General features: G+C 41.9%; 3 protein-coding genes across 5 annotated transcripts; all 3 read right to left on the reverse strand.

Annotated features, from left to right (window-relative positions):
- Nucleotides 1-413: 413 nt before the first annotated feature.
- ciarta (circadian associated repressor of transcription a) lies at nucleotides 414-4,642 on the reverse strand. 2 transcript variants are annotated; one of them, XM_020102422.2, is made up of 6 exons: nucleotides 4,389-4,642; nucleotides 2,322-2,672; nucleotides 2,140-2,215; nucleotides 1,972-2,050; nucleotides 1,706-1,856; nucleotides 414-1,474 (listed from the first exon to the last, which is right to left on the reverse strand). In XM_020102422.2, the coding sequence occupies exons 2-6, from the start codon at nucleotides 2,670-2,672 to the stop codon at nucleotides 1,103-1,105; spliced, it is 1,029 nt and encodes a 342-aa protein (XP_019957981.2). In that variant the 5' UTR covers nucleotides 4,389-4,642; the 3' UTR covers nucleotides 414-1,102. The 2 variants fall into 2 exon arrangements, with proteins under 2 accessions (XP_019957981.2, XP_069372780.1); XM_069516679.1 differs by lacking the exon at nucleotides 4,389-4,642 and adding an exon at nucleotides 3,508-3,806.
- A 2,765-nt stretch (nucleotides 4,643-7,407) lies between these two features.
- mrps21 (mitochondrial ribosomal protein S21) lies at nucleotides 7,408-9,391 on the reverse strand. The gene is made up of 2 exons (XM_020102523.2): nucleotides 9,234-9,391; nucleotides 7,408-7,919 (listed from the first exon to the last, which is right to left on the reverse strand). Exons 1-2 carry the CDS (start codon nucleotides 9,314-9,316, stop codon nucleotides 7,739-7,741), a joined length of 264 nt encoding a protein of 87 aa, XP_019958082.1. The 5' UTR covers nucleotides 9,317-9,391; the 3' UTR covers nucleotides 7,408-7,738.
- A 367-nt stretch (nucleotides 9,392-9,758) lies between these two features.
- Nucleotides 9,759-15,048, reverse strand: lrrc71 (leucine rich repeat containing 71). 2 transcript variants are annotated; one of them, XM_020102521.2, is made up of 17 exons: nucleotides 14,889-15,048; nucleotides 14,104-14,142; nucleotides 13,893-14,027; nucleotides 13,614-13,721; nucleotides 13,323-13,398; nucleotides 13,156-13,230; nucleotides 12,996-13,064; nucleotides 12,715-12,874; nucleotides 12,541-12,624; nucleotides 12,326-12,400; nucleotides 11,876-11,980; nucleotides 11,731-11,788; nucleotides 11,562-11,635; nucleotides 11,442-11,468; nucleotides 11,233-11,344; nucleotides 10,637-10,728; nucleotides 9,759-10,221 (listed from the first exon to the last, which is right to left on the reverse strand). In XM_020102521.2, the coding sequence occupies exons 1-17, from the start codon at nucleotides 14,953-14,955 to the stop codon at nucleotides 10,102-10,104; spliced, it is 1,476 nt and encodes a 491-aa protein (XP_019958080.2). In that variant the 5' UTR covers nucleotides 14,956-15,048; the 3' UTR covers nucleotides 9,759-10,101. The 2 variants fall into 2 exon arrangements, with proteins under 2 accessions (XP_019958080.2, XP_069373041.1); XM_069516940.1 differs by having other exon boundaries at nucleotides 11,233-11,347.
- Nucleotides 15,049-15,120: the final 72 nt, after the last annotated feature.

Here is a 15,120-nt window from a genome sequence, read left to right on the forward strand (position 1 = left end):
GCCGATAGAAACTCTTCTGATGTGCAACTCTTCCTTATTGTGTCACAAAGTCAAATTGCATCAATTCTAATTCACACAGGATCAAATAAAATATGTCTCTGGAATCTTCTATGAAAAAGTCACTCAAAGCTCACATGTTTATCAAATACTACATTTTCTACATCTTCCTCTTTCTCCTCAAACTCAGGTTGTGGTTTTCCCGTGTAGTGTTTTTTCACTTTGCCGTTCTTATTTTCACAGAAGCAAAGATGTGTTAAATATATAAATAGGTAGCGTCTGTGAAGTGGTGTGTTTGATATGATAACGTTCTGCATCATATCAGACTACTTTTTGTTTGGCATTTACATTCTGTTTAGCTACAATCAAGCTGCAAGAAAAAAATGAACTTTCTCAAATGGCTTTTTTTTTTTAAATTTTTATAAAGGTGTATGTAAAAGGGAATTAATTTATTTTGACAATTATTTCATTATTAATTATTTTCTCTATTCATTGTTTTATTATTTGTTCTGCAATATATTTATTTATAACAAGGTGCCATGAGTTCAATTAAAAACCAATAGATAATCAGTTTGTGACAAATAAAGGAAATAAAAATCATCAAAATTGTTTTTTTGTTTTTAAATGTATTTTATAGACAACTGCCTTAACATTGATCCTCTCTGTTTGTTCACTGTGATGTTCAGTGATATGTGCTATTTCTGTTTTTCCACCGATGGAATGAAATCCTATCCTGTTACTGTTTGGGCTGAGCTCCATGATATGAATAAAATATAAAACAGAGCAATGATTGCTTTAACTCATTACACTTGTGAAGTTTTCCCTACATATTTTGTCTTCAATGTATATAAAAGAGTTGCTCTTAACGACAAATAATACACAATTACTAGTAATATAGTGCAACAACTCCACACTGGATAGTTAGAGGTTAGAGAGTGTCTATCTGCATTTCTCCTCTTCCTCCAGGAGTATTAAGTGACTTGCAGCCGTTAATGCCTTTGCAATACACTAACTCAATGGTTATGTAATCGAGTCCACCCAGTACCTTCACTCTGGCCGGCGTGTTGTGGCACCTCCATGTGGCAGCAAGGTCAGTTGAGTCCAGCTAAGGTGAGTCATTTCTGGTAATGGTGTCAGTGGAGGACACCGAGTTGTCTTGTGTAGCCGGGCTGCCACAATGTGAAAGTGGAAAAATCTCAGGCTGCTTCCGATTATCATTTTCTCTCAAGCTGCACGAAAACGACGGCCTGCTCAAAGTGCCAGTGCTGTCGGTAGACTCGTGTCCGGCCCTGCAGCTGCGACCAGCTGCTTCAACGGTTTCCTCCTCGGGAGATTTCAGTTTCTTAGGTGATTCGGGTAGACATGTGGTGACGGGGTCGACTGTGGTCGATGTCTGGAAGCTCCACTGAACCTCGTGTTTGTGATGGTGCTTATGTTTCGTTGGGATTTCAGGATCTGACCAGCTCAGTTTTCTCTTCTGGGAAAGGAAAGTAGAACCATGAATAAGCAACTACAGCAAACCGGGTTCTTTGAGATATGAAATCGTAATAAAATATAATAAGAAACTAATAAAAAAAAAAAAAGATACACAATAAACTTACAAAGTTCCTCCTGCTCTTTAACACCAACTTATCTTTTTAAAAAGTCTTGTGATACATAAACAGATTTAACACACACATAAAGTTTAGGATTATAGAATGAATCTTACCTTGACTGGCATGTGGAGCTGATTTTGGCGCCAGTGTGGATATCGGGGAGTGATGGTCGGGTTTGGTGTTACTATTGTTTGAAACGCCAACTGAGGGAACCAGATTTTTAACATCATCTCTATCTGAAGCAGATTTTGGAGGTATTTCTCACTGCAGGAAAAAAAGGAAAAAGCATTAACGACAATACAGGGTACTGATAAGAAGACCAGTGTTCCTACTTTCACTACGGTCGTAATGTTAGGCTGCTTTGTCATGGTCACCTTACCCCATATCAGGCTTCTGCAGGATCCCAAGAATCCTCTGCAATCTGTCTATGGCAACGCTCTGCTGGAAACTGGTTAAACCTGCCAAGGTTAAAACATAAAGGTAATTAGACACTGAGGGGGCGAAACAAAAAATATTCAGTCATGTTTAATATAACTCAGCAGCTTACCTTTGTCAAATCGTCCTGTCTTCAGTCCGTGCAGGAGACCAAGCAAAGGACGGGTAAACCTGTGCAAATCTGCGCACTGGGAAAATAAAGATAAATTCAAGGTTTACTACCGTGAACGTTCTGCTATTTGGATTAAACAAACACTGAAAACCAGGCGTAGGAATGAGGTTGAAGGTGCTCACTTTCTGAGCGAAGGCCAGATCCCCTGGTGTCGCTGACGATGAGCCTAATGTGGCAGCTCCAAGAGAGGAGGCTGAGTTTGGATGTATACTTCCATCAGGGCAGCGTTTGGACTGTTCTCTCCTGAACATCGAACGCCGCTGATCGGCGTAAGGTCGGAAATCGATGTAACGTCCAGAATATGTGATTCCATCCTCGGCTGAGAGGGACTTTCTTTTGCCACCGTCTCCCTCTCCCTCTGAAAAGACATCTGCCTCATCCTCAGTCTGCTCACTCTCACTCAGGACAAAGGTCAAGGTGGAGGGTAGCGGGTCGTAAGACGGCCATTTGGAAGAACTGCCCAGGGAATTCATCTGTGGATACGGTAGAGAAAAAGAGGAGATTGTTATAAACCTGAAAATATATTATACAGGAGTGAAATAATCTCCAGACAGAGCTTCAGTAAATGTCACTTACGGGACTTTAGGTGAAAGGGATCTATTAGCAGAAATTGAAAATAAAAAGATCTCAGTGATGTTTTCACTGGTGTGTTTCATCTAAATTACAATTTATTGTTTTCTTTCCTTTATATTTAAATACTTTATATTTACAACAGGACAGGGTTCTCTCAAAGGAGGCTGCCATGGTTTTTTTTTTTTTTTTTTTAATTTTTTTTTTTATAGTCGTCATAACTGGACAAACTACTTTTGAGTTTTTACGACAACTGAAAGCTGCCACATGTTCTCCTTTATGTTTGGAAGGGGAGGGTGAGGTGAGGGGTGTTCAGCTGCAACGTGCATCTTCACCACTAGATGTCACTAAATTCTACACACTGAACCTTTAAGTGCTTCACAAATAAACAATAATCCACAACAAAACAAAACGGACAGACATATAGACAGTCGGAACATCGGATTGCCCTCCCAACGTGACCTTTACTCAAAACATTCGGTACATTGTGATGAAATCTAGCAAATATTTCAGTTTTGCTGCTTTTGGTTATGACCTTTTACCTTAAAAAGATTCTGATATAAAAAGATAATTGATAATGTTGAAATAAAACAAGCCAAGACATTCTGTCTTCATGCTTTCTAGTTGTGCATTTAATTGTGCAATGTTTGATTTCAAGATATTACTCGAATAATACTTATAATATAATACTCTGTTCCTGTACCACACTAATTACATAACAACGATATGTTGACTCACCCTTATTGCACAGTAATGGATTGTAAACACGTCTGAAGTTATTTATAATCACAATCTCCATATTCTTCAAAAGAGACAAGCCCTTCAACTTATGTCCAAGCGAGTAGAAACTAATATCAGGACGAGGCAAGGAAACAATCTTCAGTGTGGCTCGTTACTGATTCTACAAGCGAGTGGACGTCTCCAGGAGAGAGGGGACGTTGTGAATCCTATCGCCTCCTCGTGTTGTTGTGATGGTGGAGAGCTGAAGTGTCGGTGCACGATGTTCAGCTGCCTTCACAGAGTGTCTCCTATCACCTATCATGTGGCAGGCGTGTGTGTGTGAGTGAGAGTTTGAGAGTGTGTGTCTGTGAGAGTGTGTGTGTGTGTGAGAGTGTGTGTGAGAGTGTATGTGAGAGAGTGTGTGTCTGTGAGAGTGTGTGTGTGAGAGTGAGAGTTTGAGAGTGTGTGTGAGAGTGTGTGTGTGACTGTGTGTGTGTGTGTGTGAGAGTGTGTGAGAGTGAGAGTGTGTGTGTGTGAGACTGTGTGTGTGACTGTTTGAGTGTGTGTGAGAGTGAGTGAGTGAGTGTGTGTGTGTGTGAGTACGTGTATGTATATGTGTGTGTATGTATATGTGTGTGTGTGTGTGTATATGTGTGTGTGTGTGTGTGTGTGTGTGTGTGTTGAGGAATCTGTTGTCTCAATTAGAAACACACACTGTTGTGACTGGTGCACTCTGCACGTGAATCCCAGATCGAACGTGAGGAGAGAAACGTCTGATGGCGAAACAACACGTGTGACAAAGAAAACAGAGACAACACGAAACTGTGGAACATTCTGACGCAGCACAAAGTTCAAATCACAACTAATGAAGAAGAAGAGATTAAGAACAGAGCTCTTACCTTCTACCCGGAGCAGAAGTGGCTTCACGAAACTGCTGAAATAAAATGGAAACGCTCGATAAGGCACCCGAACGTCACTTGAGCGCGTCAAACAGTCCCAGGTCTCGGAGCGGAGGCGTCAGCGGAGCTATCGGCTAACGCGTGCGGACACAGGAGTGATCGGTGGCGCCTGAGCTCCGGTGGTTCGAGCTCCTGTGGTCCGTTGAATCGTGTTCCTGTGGGCGGCTCGTTCGCGCCGTCACATGTGCAGCTCTGAAGCAGGAGGACCCGCGGCGCGCAGCAGACGATACACGTGCCGGCGGAAAGTACACGGCCGTGATTGGCTGCACTCGAGTTCGATCCCAGCTCACGGGCCCGGGGGCTTGGCCAATCGGAGGCGTCCGCGGCGCCGATTGGCTGGCGGCGCGCGCTGGTCCCGCCGCGTTTCGAGCGGCCGCACGTGCAGGTGGTGTGGCTGAGAAACGAGGAGACGAGCACGCGGCCGCTCCGAACTTAATACGCAAATGGATCTATTTTAACGGCGCTACTGTACTTTACTTAATCATCACTCTGAACTGCGTAATCACACGTTCCCGTGAAGATCCACTGCTTGTTGTTCATCCCTTTGGTTTTTGTTGATCGTCCCTCTGTCTGAAAACACTCCTGAGAAAGACACAGGATCAGCTCAGATCAGACTTCATGTGGTAGACAAAAGAAAAAAGGCAATAGAATAAAAATAAGAATTAAAAAAATTTTAAAAAATGCTGAATATGTAGACAATATAAACCTTAGTGTTTTGTATAGAATCGTTATAAAGTAAAGTGCAGGATGTTTGCATGAGCAAGTATAGAAAAGACGTATGTACTTAAAATACAAGGACACGTGCAAATGACACAAAATGTGCAAAACGTTACTCTATGTTAGAAATACAGTGTAAATTATGTAAAATATGAGCGGAGTCACATGAGGAAATAGAAACGTACAGCATACTGATATAACACGTGTATAAGCTCATTTATAAACAAATCAGTTCATCTGCACCATGATCTGCACTACCTTCCCATGGCTGTATGAGTCTCCTCAGGGGCCCCGGGGCAAAGATTTCCTATTGGGCCCCAGGTGACACCCCCTTAAATAGACACACAGATAATATGACTGTAAACAAGTGTGAAACTCAATAGTGTGCACGTGATTGCTTTTGCTGTTTTGTTTTCTGTCCACGGGCTCGGTGACGACGCAGGACAAGTCGTCTGATATGTGAATAAATAACATGTGCTGAATAAGAAGAGGGTGTGTCTGTGAATGCATGACATGGGGCCAAACATCTTGGGAGTGGAGGAGTCTGTTTCAATCTGTGCCACCACGAACAATAGCAGTGAATTACCACTGCTGTTGCAATTATCACAAAATAATTTCATTCAAGTTGGAGGAGCTCTAACAGGCAGGTTGAGTCTCTGGGCTCGATGGTTTAGTCTGTAAATCATCACTCGTGTCAGTCTGACCAGGTGTCTTCTGGTATGACGACAGGCTTAATGCAAGCTCCTGGAGTTTACATAAGGACATTTAGTTCCTGATTATTTTGTATTGCAATACAGACACTAAGTAAACAGCCTCAGCCAGTAACGTCAGCGGATTGAGAAACCATGTAAACATTAGCGTCCAACCGAGACCTCCCTTGGCAGAGCAGTGAGACGGCTCAGATATGAAGCCGACACGTGAACGAATAGATGGAGATACTCTGAATCACAGATAAATGTTAACACGTTGTGGGAATCATCCAAATATATCACAATTACAAGATTAATAACAGTTATGCAGCAGCGGCCGTGTTGTGAGCAAGCCTGTGGTGCAACACGTGACAGAACAGAAAGATATCTGAGCGGGGACATGTTTGCAATTTTGCACATCCTGTTGTTGATGTCTGTCGGTGACAAGGAAGGTGGCTGTGTGTGTGTGAATGTTGGAAAACAGCCAGTAAAAATATTTGCACATTTCACAATCGTGTCACTGCACACTAACACAAGTGCACAACCTGTTACACAAACTGCAACTGAATCACACTGCACCAGTAAAATGTGCTGCATTATCTCATACAAACCTACTGATAGTGATCAAAAACACCTGAGGACACTCGAACCCAGAGAAAACAGATGGGTCTTCAATTCATGTCTGAAATAATATAATATAAATAATAAAAGGTATTCAATTCAGTGCAATTTTAATTTGAAGGGGAAAACTTCACACTCTGTTGTCTGAATCAATATCCACATTTTGAACTGTGTGATTATTTATTACTTATATTTCAAAGATATGTTTATATGCTTGGAAGTATATTCTTTACTTCTCTCTTGTATATATGCAGGTTGGTAAACAGGGCCCCTAGATGGAAAATAAAAAAAATGCAACATCATCCTTGTTACACAGCAGTTTTCCTTGGAACTGTTTGTTCTACCAGATGCAGGCTTCAGAGAAACTTGATCGAATAAAATCCAGAACGAAATCTTAACACCAGCAGACATCCGACATATTCTGAATGTGAGTGAACCTTTGAAGGTGTCATAGACAGGAGTAAATCTCTGTCAGTATAAAGCACACAGTGACTAATCCATTGTCCTGCTCCCTCTTTGCTCACAAAGCACCCCGCTGACTGATGCCACAGGACCTGGATCAGCATGACCTGGTAACCTCTCAGACAAGTGGGCCTGCTGCACATGTTTACCTTTCCTTTTGTGAACAAGTGCACACATTACGAACCCATGCGGCAAAAGCTTGGTCTGACAGATGTGCTTGGCCGGGTTTGTGTGTCACATGTGGGGGGCAGGGGTTTGTGTGAAGTGGCACAAACCAGCAGAGGGCATTAACGCCCCACTGTGTAGTAAGGACACTGAATTGATTTTTCAGAGAACCAGATTCTTCAGAAACATCTCCAGCATCGTTTTTCTCCAGAAAATCATGTCACGCCAAACTACACGTCATAATATCTTATACAAATCTGAGTTTACAGAACATACCGGTGGTTTAAAACAGAAGTTTCACCAACTTCAATGTTTTGGAAAACATTTATTAGCATTTTCATCAGCAAGATTATGTAGGAAGGTTCAAATCACAGACTAAGTGTTTGACAACCTGCTCATTACAACCAAGAACGAGTGCAAAGATTTTTTCACTCCCAACAAAAGAAATGGTCTTAAAATTTAAACTGGAAAACAACTCAGTTTGAACACATTTAAAACAAGTCTGTTTCACAGAGTGCGACGCCACAAGAGCCGTCATTTTCTGTATTTCTAAGGTTCTGTCACATTTGCTTCTTCCACTTTGCTGTCTCCGTCTGGTCCATTGATAAAGTCCGGGTCCATCGCACTCCCATTCTTCTAGCAGCCAAGCCAGGGATCCTCTCTGTTTGTCCTGGAGATGAAGTTAATTTTCCTCGCCATTTCCGTGTGGTAGATTCGCCTACAGTTCTCAAAGTTCTTCCTCTGTCTCTCTCGGCAGGGCTTCTCGAAGTAGCGCTTGCGCTTGACAGTTTCGATAATCCCTTCCTGAGTGAGGACCCTGGAATATGTAGAGATGGAAATGTGTGAATAGGTTGGGCTTCTGTTGCATTTAAGACACTAGCTTCAACTGGGAGAAGCAACACAAGAGACCCCAACATACATTTCTGGATTCTTCAACATTTCTGGTCGGGTAGATCAGAGAGATTTTCCTGCTTCAATTCACAGATTCATAATGGAGCTAACTATAGCTACCAATAGCCTGATTAAACTGAAATAAATTCAGATACTTTCTTTTTAGCAAGAAATAATTGCAATCAGAAATATAGAGCACTCAAAGTCAATTCATAAATTTAAAGTCTTCACAAAACCGATGACACACTTAGATCCTTTCACACTTTGATGATCAGGTTTATCAAGTATTTTTTAAAGTTACATCTTAAGATTTACAACCTACAAACAACACATAACAAAAAAGAACGGAGAGATCACATTCACCTACCGATACTTTGCAATCCTATTCATGTCTTACTTTCATTTGACATGTTCATACTGCTCTGTCACATTTACACTCTGGTTTTAATGTCGTGTCTTGTTTTTCCATCTTTTTATGCATTATATCCTTTCAGTGTTTTATTGTAGGTGTTTTTAGGGCAGGAGCCATATTTAACTTACGTTTATTCTGCATTAATTCACCGGGTCTTACACAATATGTCCTCGTGTACTGTTTTTTGAGGTTTGTAACACAATGCACAGTTCTGCAGCTGCTGTACTCATGGGGACAATAAAGTATATTTGATTTGGTTGTAAGTTAACTGATGGGGTTTGAATAAAAAATACACATGATGCAGTACCTGTGCTGGATTCTGCTCTAACAATCATGGACTAGAAACCTTGTTGTGGAGAGAAATCCATATAAAATCAACAAACACGACTTTAAAATGTCTTCTGACCAAGAGACAAGCAAAACAACCCAAGCAGACTGATCTGTGACAATAAAACAAGGTCCACTTCATCAGAAGGGGACATGATGGAGGTGACCACATTATAATAGATGATATATCACATTAATATTAAATCACTGTTTAGGTTTTTTGGGGCCACAGCTGGTTTAACTCTTTCATAAGAACCATGAGGATTTCCAGAAACTGTGGTGAGATTGTTAAGCAGCTGCAGAAGTTCACACTTCTTTATTTCTTGTTATTTCTTCTGTTGGAGGTCGACATCTCCAAACATCCCACTGAGCGTCACTGCGCAGCCGCAGCTCGGTGACATTGAGCGTAAGGCTAACGCTAACGTAGCTAACATTAGCTCGTCTTTGCTAACACAATAATGAATCTTTGTCCAACATTTGATCTTAAACACGAGACTTTACTTGTTCAGAGTCTTGTAAGCTGCATCCACCTTCCCGTCCTGAACCATCACTGTGCGCGCGACGAAGCGAAGGTGTCTCGCCATGACGAGACCGGTGTTTGCTTTTAAAACGCCCGTCTGGAAACACACAACTATTAAAGGTTCCGGATGCAAGGCGCCCTGGTGCATAAGTGAACGCTAGGTGGCGCTTCACTCAAGCTTTCTGGTTTCCTCCGTCCTGGGCTTGGATTTGTTTATTCTGCCTTCATGTTACAAATATTTTTTCATTTGAGTCATTCATCTAAATTTCATTTTAATCAAGTGAAAAATATTACATTTACCATCGGTTGCTCTTGTTTTTCTTGTCACTGAAGTTGGCTCTTTAAGAATCTGGTCGTGTGTTCGGGTCGTTATCTCGTTTCAAGATTAACTGAGTCCACACACACCTCCCTGCTGCTGATGGGAAAGAATGTAAAACTTTTATACAGTCTTGTATATGAGTGAGTGGAATAAATGTCTCTCAGCACAGAGGACCATGAAGCAGCCGTCTACATGAAGAGAACCACAGGTTTATTAAACTACATCTGTTGTCAGAGCAACAGAACTAGCAGTGTCCAATGTTCTTCTTCTCCTCCTCATCCCCGAGCTTCTGTTGTCCTCTGTTGTTCTGAGATCAGTCAGCGGGCGGCCCAGGTTCGATTTATATTCAGCGCTTGGTATTTTACTGCTCTCAGTCTCTGTCCTCGGTGTAAATTCTGATTGTCAGCAAAACCAAGAAGTAAAATGGAGCCGTAAACAGACATCTGGATTTTAATTATGAAAATGTTGTCCTCCTGTTCAGCCACTGCCCTTCTATTCCCCAAAAGACTGCTGTGTGTGATTTAACACAGTTAAACCACAAGTTGTCCTTCCTCTTCTGTCTCTTCACAACCATTTCTTCTCTGATATCTGAGTGCCATCACTTCCTTTATCTTCACATAGGTCTCACACTCTGGTGGGAAGCGGTTTCTCTGAGCGAGAGAGAGAGAGAGAGAGAGATCAGAAATAATCAAACAAATTGTTTCCTCCTGCAGCTTCAACAGTTTGTGTTTTCTCACTTTAAGAGCAAATGAATCAAAAGAAACATTCTCACCAACATTCTAAAGCAGATCTGATCACCGGTACAGAAACATTAATGTCAAAACAACCCCCATTCTAAAATATGTCATATGTCACACATTTTTTCACTTCTGGTGACACCCAGCGAAAATATTGCGATCCCCAGATTTTATGAATCACTTCTCCAGAATGTAGGAGAACTACAGATCACATTTACTTGTATCACACAAAAATGATACTGGCATGAAAAAAAAAACCTACTTTAATTGATAATAGATAAAAAGAAAACATGCATAACGTTAATTGAATCTTGGGAAACCAACACACCTGCAGACAGAGACGCAGCAGGCCTCCATCGTCACCCTGCATCTCCACTGGCGTCAGGAACAGAGGCAGCGACCTCTCTGTGATTCTGTTTCCTACAGATATGAAGGAATGTCAAGAGTCCCAGGATTACTAACACTTCCCCATAGTTGAAGATAAAGTGAAGTAGCTAAGTAGAGAATAGCCCTTGTTTATAGACTCAGTTATCAGTTCATGTTGGTTTTGTTTGTAGTTTTAATTATAGCGTGCTTATTACATTACAATCTATGTCACCAAAACATTGCTCTGAAGAAAAACAGTCATTTTAATGTATGGCAGACGCAGTGTTAAATTAACTTCATACATAAGACCTATGAACATATTTAAGACCTACTAAAACATTTGAACGTACTTTTGAAGACCTCTTGGAAACAATGTTAAAAGTCCTTGTGAGGTTTCATTGTTAATCTTCTGCAGAGCCATGTGGGAAGTAGCTGCATGTGAACAACCAGCTTGTACGAAACCCTTTAACAGGTTAAAATGTAATTAACCTAATGTGATCTGTAAATAATGAATCTCCAAGACAGTCACACAGTCACACAGCACAGTCACTGACCGACCTGTCAGGTTGAGGGAGGCGAGAGTTGTGTTTCCAGGCAGAAAGAGCTGCCCGTCCCTGTGCTGCAGCGACTGATCCAGCAGGGGGTTCCCCATCTCCACCGACTCCACCTGCTGCTGGAGAAGCAGCAGAACAAACAAGAGCAAAACAGCAATCTGCTCAAATCTGAGTCATGATCAACAAAGACATTTTGGCCCAGAAGAAACAAACCTCATTCAGAGCTGTGCTTGATTGAACCTGCAGAAAGAAGTCACAGTTGTTGACTATATTGCGCATGTTTAGATCAATTTCTGACTTGACGCACAGATTCACAAAGCATGAGTCTGACACCTCCTGTGCAGTTGGTTGTTTGTCTTTGTCCCCGGGCTTCCCACCTTTATTCTGAGGTGCCTTCACGTCAGAGGCTGAGAGAGATTCAGAGAAACAGCCATGAAGCCATAATCACCCCTGGGGTGACAGAATAATAAAACAAGTGTTTCTCTGTAATGGAAATGGTTACCTCTCTTGTTCGACTTCTCTTTGTTGGAAGCGGGTTTCTCGTCCTTTTTGGGTGCCTCCTACAATTTAACAGATATTAAGAATCAAAGATTTACAGAAGTCTGCAAATCAAATACATTGAAATTACACCAATGTTGACATGTTACCTTTCTTTTAGACGTGCCTTTGTTGTCTCCTTTCAGTGAAGTGCTGCTGGGTACCAAGGGAAGTTGGTCAGCGGGCGTTTGGTCAGAACTGACCCTTAGAGATGACTGCAGATATAAAGCAACAAGAAGAATTACACAGCGTTTAAAAGGTTCATCAAAAAATGACAGTAACATATTTTCTCACTCACTCTTAGTGATACATGGCCAGTATTGCATTGTAACTAAGTACATTTACTCAAGTACTATACTTGTGGTTTTACCTCACATCTGTACTGGCATCATGTGACTTTCTACTTCTACTCTAGCAAAGTCATCACTCTGATCATTTCTCTTTGAAGACAAGACTTTGAGTTCTAAGTGGTTTTTTCAACAGGAACATTTCAAGTATTCAGTGATGATGTTTGATTTTAGGGTCGGTAGGTTATCAATGTTTGGCTCTACCACACTTACAGACCGAGATCTTTCCAGAAGCAGCTTCCTCCTCTCCACAACTTCAACATGAGTCAGAGCAAATTCACCAAGTACCTGAAAAGAGAAGTGGTGAGCAGTGGGCACTTATTAAATTACATGACAATGTTGCGATAAGCTAAATAATTTAAATCAACCTAACTACTGTTCTAAATGCATTATCTCTCGGGTTTCAAGACTTGAAGGTAAAAGGATACCGCAGCCAGATGAGCAGCTCCTGAGTCTCCAACCTGATTGTTGGACAGTGAGAGGAAGAGCAAAGCACGATTCAAGCGCAGGCCCTGAGAGGGACAACGAGGCAAAGACAGAACCTCAGTGGCCATGAAGAGAACACGTGGAAGGAATATGGAGCCAGTTCTAGGTTATAATACCTGAGCGATATGAGCAGCACCTGCATCACCAATACAATTGAATGCCAGGTTGAGGGACAGCAGGTTCTTGTTCGAAGATATGGATGTTGAGAGCGCAGATCCGATCAGACGAGCAGTGTTGTCTCCTATCTGGTTGTTTCGCAGGGACAAGTGAGTGAGGCTGGACCAGAGAAACAAACGGGGGGGAAACAGGAGTGTTTGTGCTTCTGTTTGTGTGTGTTCGTGAATGCAAATCAAGTTCTGTGTTGCTATGTGAAGTGTGTGGCTGCTCGATGACTCACACGCTGTCTTCAGAGAGAAGACAGTGGTAGCTGTGTTCAGGCAGAGCGTTACCTTCTAATGACACCACCCTAAAAACACAAGTACAATGACAACAACACTGTGATTCAGGGAGCAACAAAACAAGGACTCACATCGTGAATGACAACAGAGTCCACTCACCTGAGGTTGGAGCACAGTGATGTTGTGTTCATGAGGGAGGTTACCACGTGATCTGTCAGTCCCGCCTGCCGAAACCTGCGAGTACACAAACAAGAACACAGCAGTGAAAGCTGTAACCTTGTTCCATGAGACAAGAGGACACCTGTCTGCAGCAGCTCATTACTTACTGGAGGCTCTGGAGGCGGCTCAGGGAGGGAAGCATCTTCTGTAGCACTGTGGAAATCTGCTCATCTACCTTCCATCCTGTGCATATTAAGAAAATATCAAATCATATTATATCCGTCCATCCATCACCTCTATCGCCTGAGGGTCGCGGGGGGAGAGGACGGGTCTGCCCTGGACAGGTCACTAGCATATTTAGAAACTTAAATGACACTTTTATAAAAATGCATACATCATGTGTCAAACCAAGCGTGAAATATGGTTATGAATATTTCTCCGCTGTGTTTGATTCTCACCTGAAACCCTCACGCTCTTGGCACTGAGGGGATCGTCGTTTTCCAGCTCCACTTGAAGACATGGCTCAGACCAGTAAGACGTGTCCTTTATCTGGGAGTGGACGTACTCTGAAGGAAGAGTTATGTTGATATAAGTGAATTACCGTACGTTCAAACTTCCTATATAATGATCTATACGGTACAATACATTGAAGTGTATTTCCAGTGTAATGAATGTTCCTGGTTCTTTAACGCCTTCTCATTCAAAGCTGTTCAGATCAGTAAGGAGCTGTTATTTACTTGCATCCGCTTCTTCGGTTTCAGCGGAGGAGGAGGCTGGTTGCTTGGAGCCGACAGCTGGGATACACTTCATGTCCAGAAGAGCACAAAGCCGAGGGAAGTCGATCTCCACGTTGCCTGTGCACTGATATTCATCTGTGGGACGATGGGTTTAAAGAATTAACAATACAACTCTCAGCGTCAGCAAAGGCAGACTGCTACCGTTACTTACCAAAGGTCTGAGCAGGTAATGTTTCATATGGACTCTGTCCTGAAAACAGAAAGACTAGAGTTTACACTTTATCCTGTTATTGACCACGTACATGTCACAGAAATGAAAATGAATGAGAACGGTATTTAATCCTGTGATAATGATAAAAGTTCACATCAGTGCACCAAGCATGTTCTACTATGATGTAGAGATCATGAAATAATGCTATTACAATTACTTTGTTGAGACTATTTAAACACATCTAATTATTTCCATAGGTGGTAGCAGGTCGGACTATTTACTCAAGTACTGTTGAACTGAACACAATCTTTCCTGAAAGCCATTCGTAACTTTATTAACAACAATCTGCCTTCTCCAGACTTGGGCTCTGAATTCTCCTCTTCATTTTGATTAATTCACTTTTAATCTAGTTCTGACCATTGTCATCATTTCAGAACGTTTTATTTAATTTAGTTGCTCCTCTTTTCTCATGTGTACAATTGTCCAACGTGTATTTGTGTTTTAAACGTCTCCTGTTTGTAAGAATGCTTTTAAAGGTGCTGTGCAAATAAAGTTTATGGATGTTACTATTATTATTGTTATAAAGTTTATCATCATCATTGTTTACTGTGTTTTTGATTTAGTTTTACCTGTCATCTGTTCCCATGCTTGTGTAGCTTTCATTTGCACTTATTTCTATTTGATGCTACTTTGCTCTCCACCTCCGCACTGACACACAGCTGGCTAGCCACCATGCTAGCTCCTCGCTAACACACAGGCTACAGATAAAACCCTGTTTGTCGAACCTGTACTTTTCTCATCCTCGGGATTCGTCCTGTCCGTCTTGTCCTTCACTTGCTTCTTCCTGGACATGGTTTGGTCTCACGGTGAACCTGAGGATCGTGTGCTAAGTGTGCTAACAACACGAACCGCTGGGACGTCGCTATGGCAACCAGCTACAAGTTCACGCGAGAGTTGAGGGGAAGCCGCGCCCCCTTCTCGTTGACAGGTTGAGTTTAACTAGTAGGTCACGTGGGT

This window comes from Paralichthys olivaceus, chromosome 20 (genome assembly GCF_024713975.1).
Source record: "Paralichthys olivaceus isolate ysfri-2021 chromosome 20, ASM2471397v2, whole genome shotgun sequence".
NCBI classification, from domain to species: Eukaryota; Metazoa; Chordata; class Actinopteri; order Pleuronectiformes; family Paralichthyidae; genus Paralichthys; species Paralichthys olivaceus.

Coding starts and splice junctions, on each gene's coding strand:
- mrps21 (XM_020102523.2), bottom strand. CDS start 9,316: ATGGCGAGACACCTTCGCTTCGTCGCGCGCACAGTGATGGTTCAGGAC. Junction 7,920..9,233: donor GCTTACAAGACTCTGAACAA/GTAAAGTCTCGT, acceptor TACATATTCCAG/GGTCCTCACTCAGGAAGGGA.
- ciarta (XM_020102422.2), bottom strand. CDS start 2,672: ATGAATTCCCTGGGCAGTTCTTCCAAATGGCCGTCTTACGACCCGCTA. Junction 2,216..2,321: donor ATCTGGCCTTCGCTCAGAAA/GTGAGCACCTTC, acceptor TTATTTTCCCAG/TGCGCAGATTTGCACAGGTT. Junction 1,857..1,971: donor CTGCAGAAGCCTGATATGGG/GTAAGGTGACCA, acceptor TTTTTCCTGCAG/TGAGAAATACCTCCAAAATC.
- lrrc71 (XM_069516940.1), bottom strand. CDS start 14,955: ATGTCCAGGAAGAAGCAAGTGAAGGACAAGACGGACAGGACGAATCCC. Junction 13,399..13,613: donor CAAGAGCGTGAGGGTTTCAG/GTGAGAATCAAA, acceptor TAATATGCACAG/GATGGAAGGTAGATGAGCAG. Junction 11,348..11,441: donor CAAGCACAGCTCTGAATGAG/GTTTGTTTCTTC, acceptor CTGCTTCTCCAG/CAGCAGGTGGAGTCGGTGGA.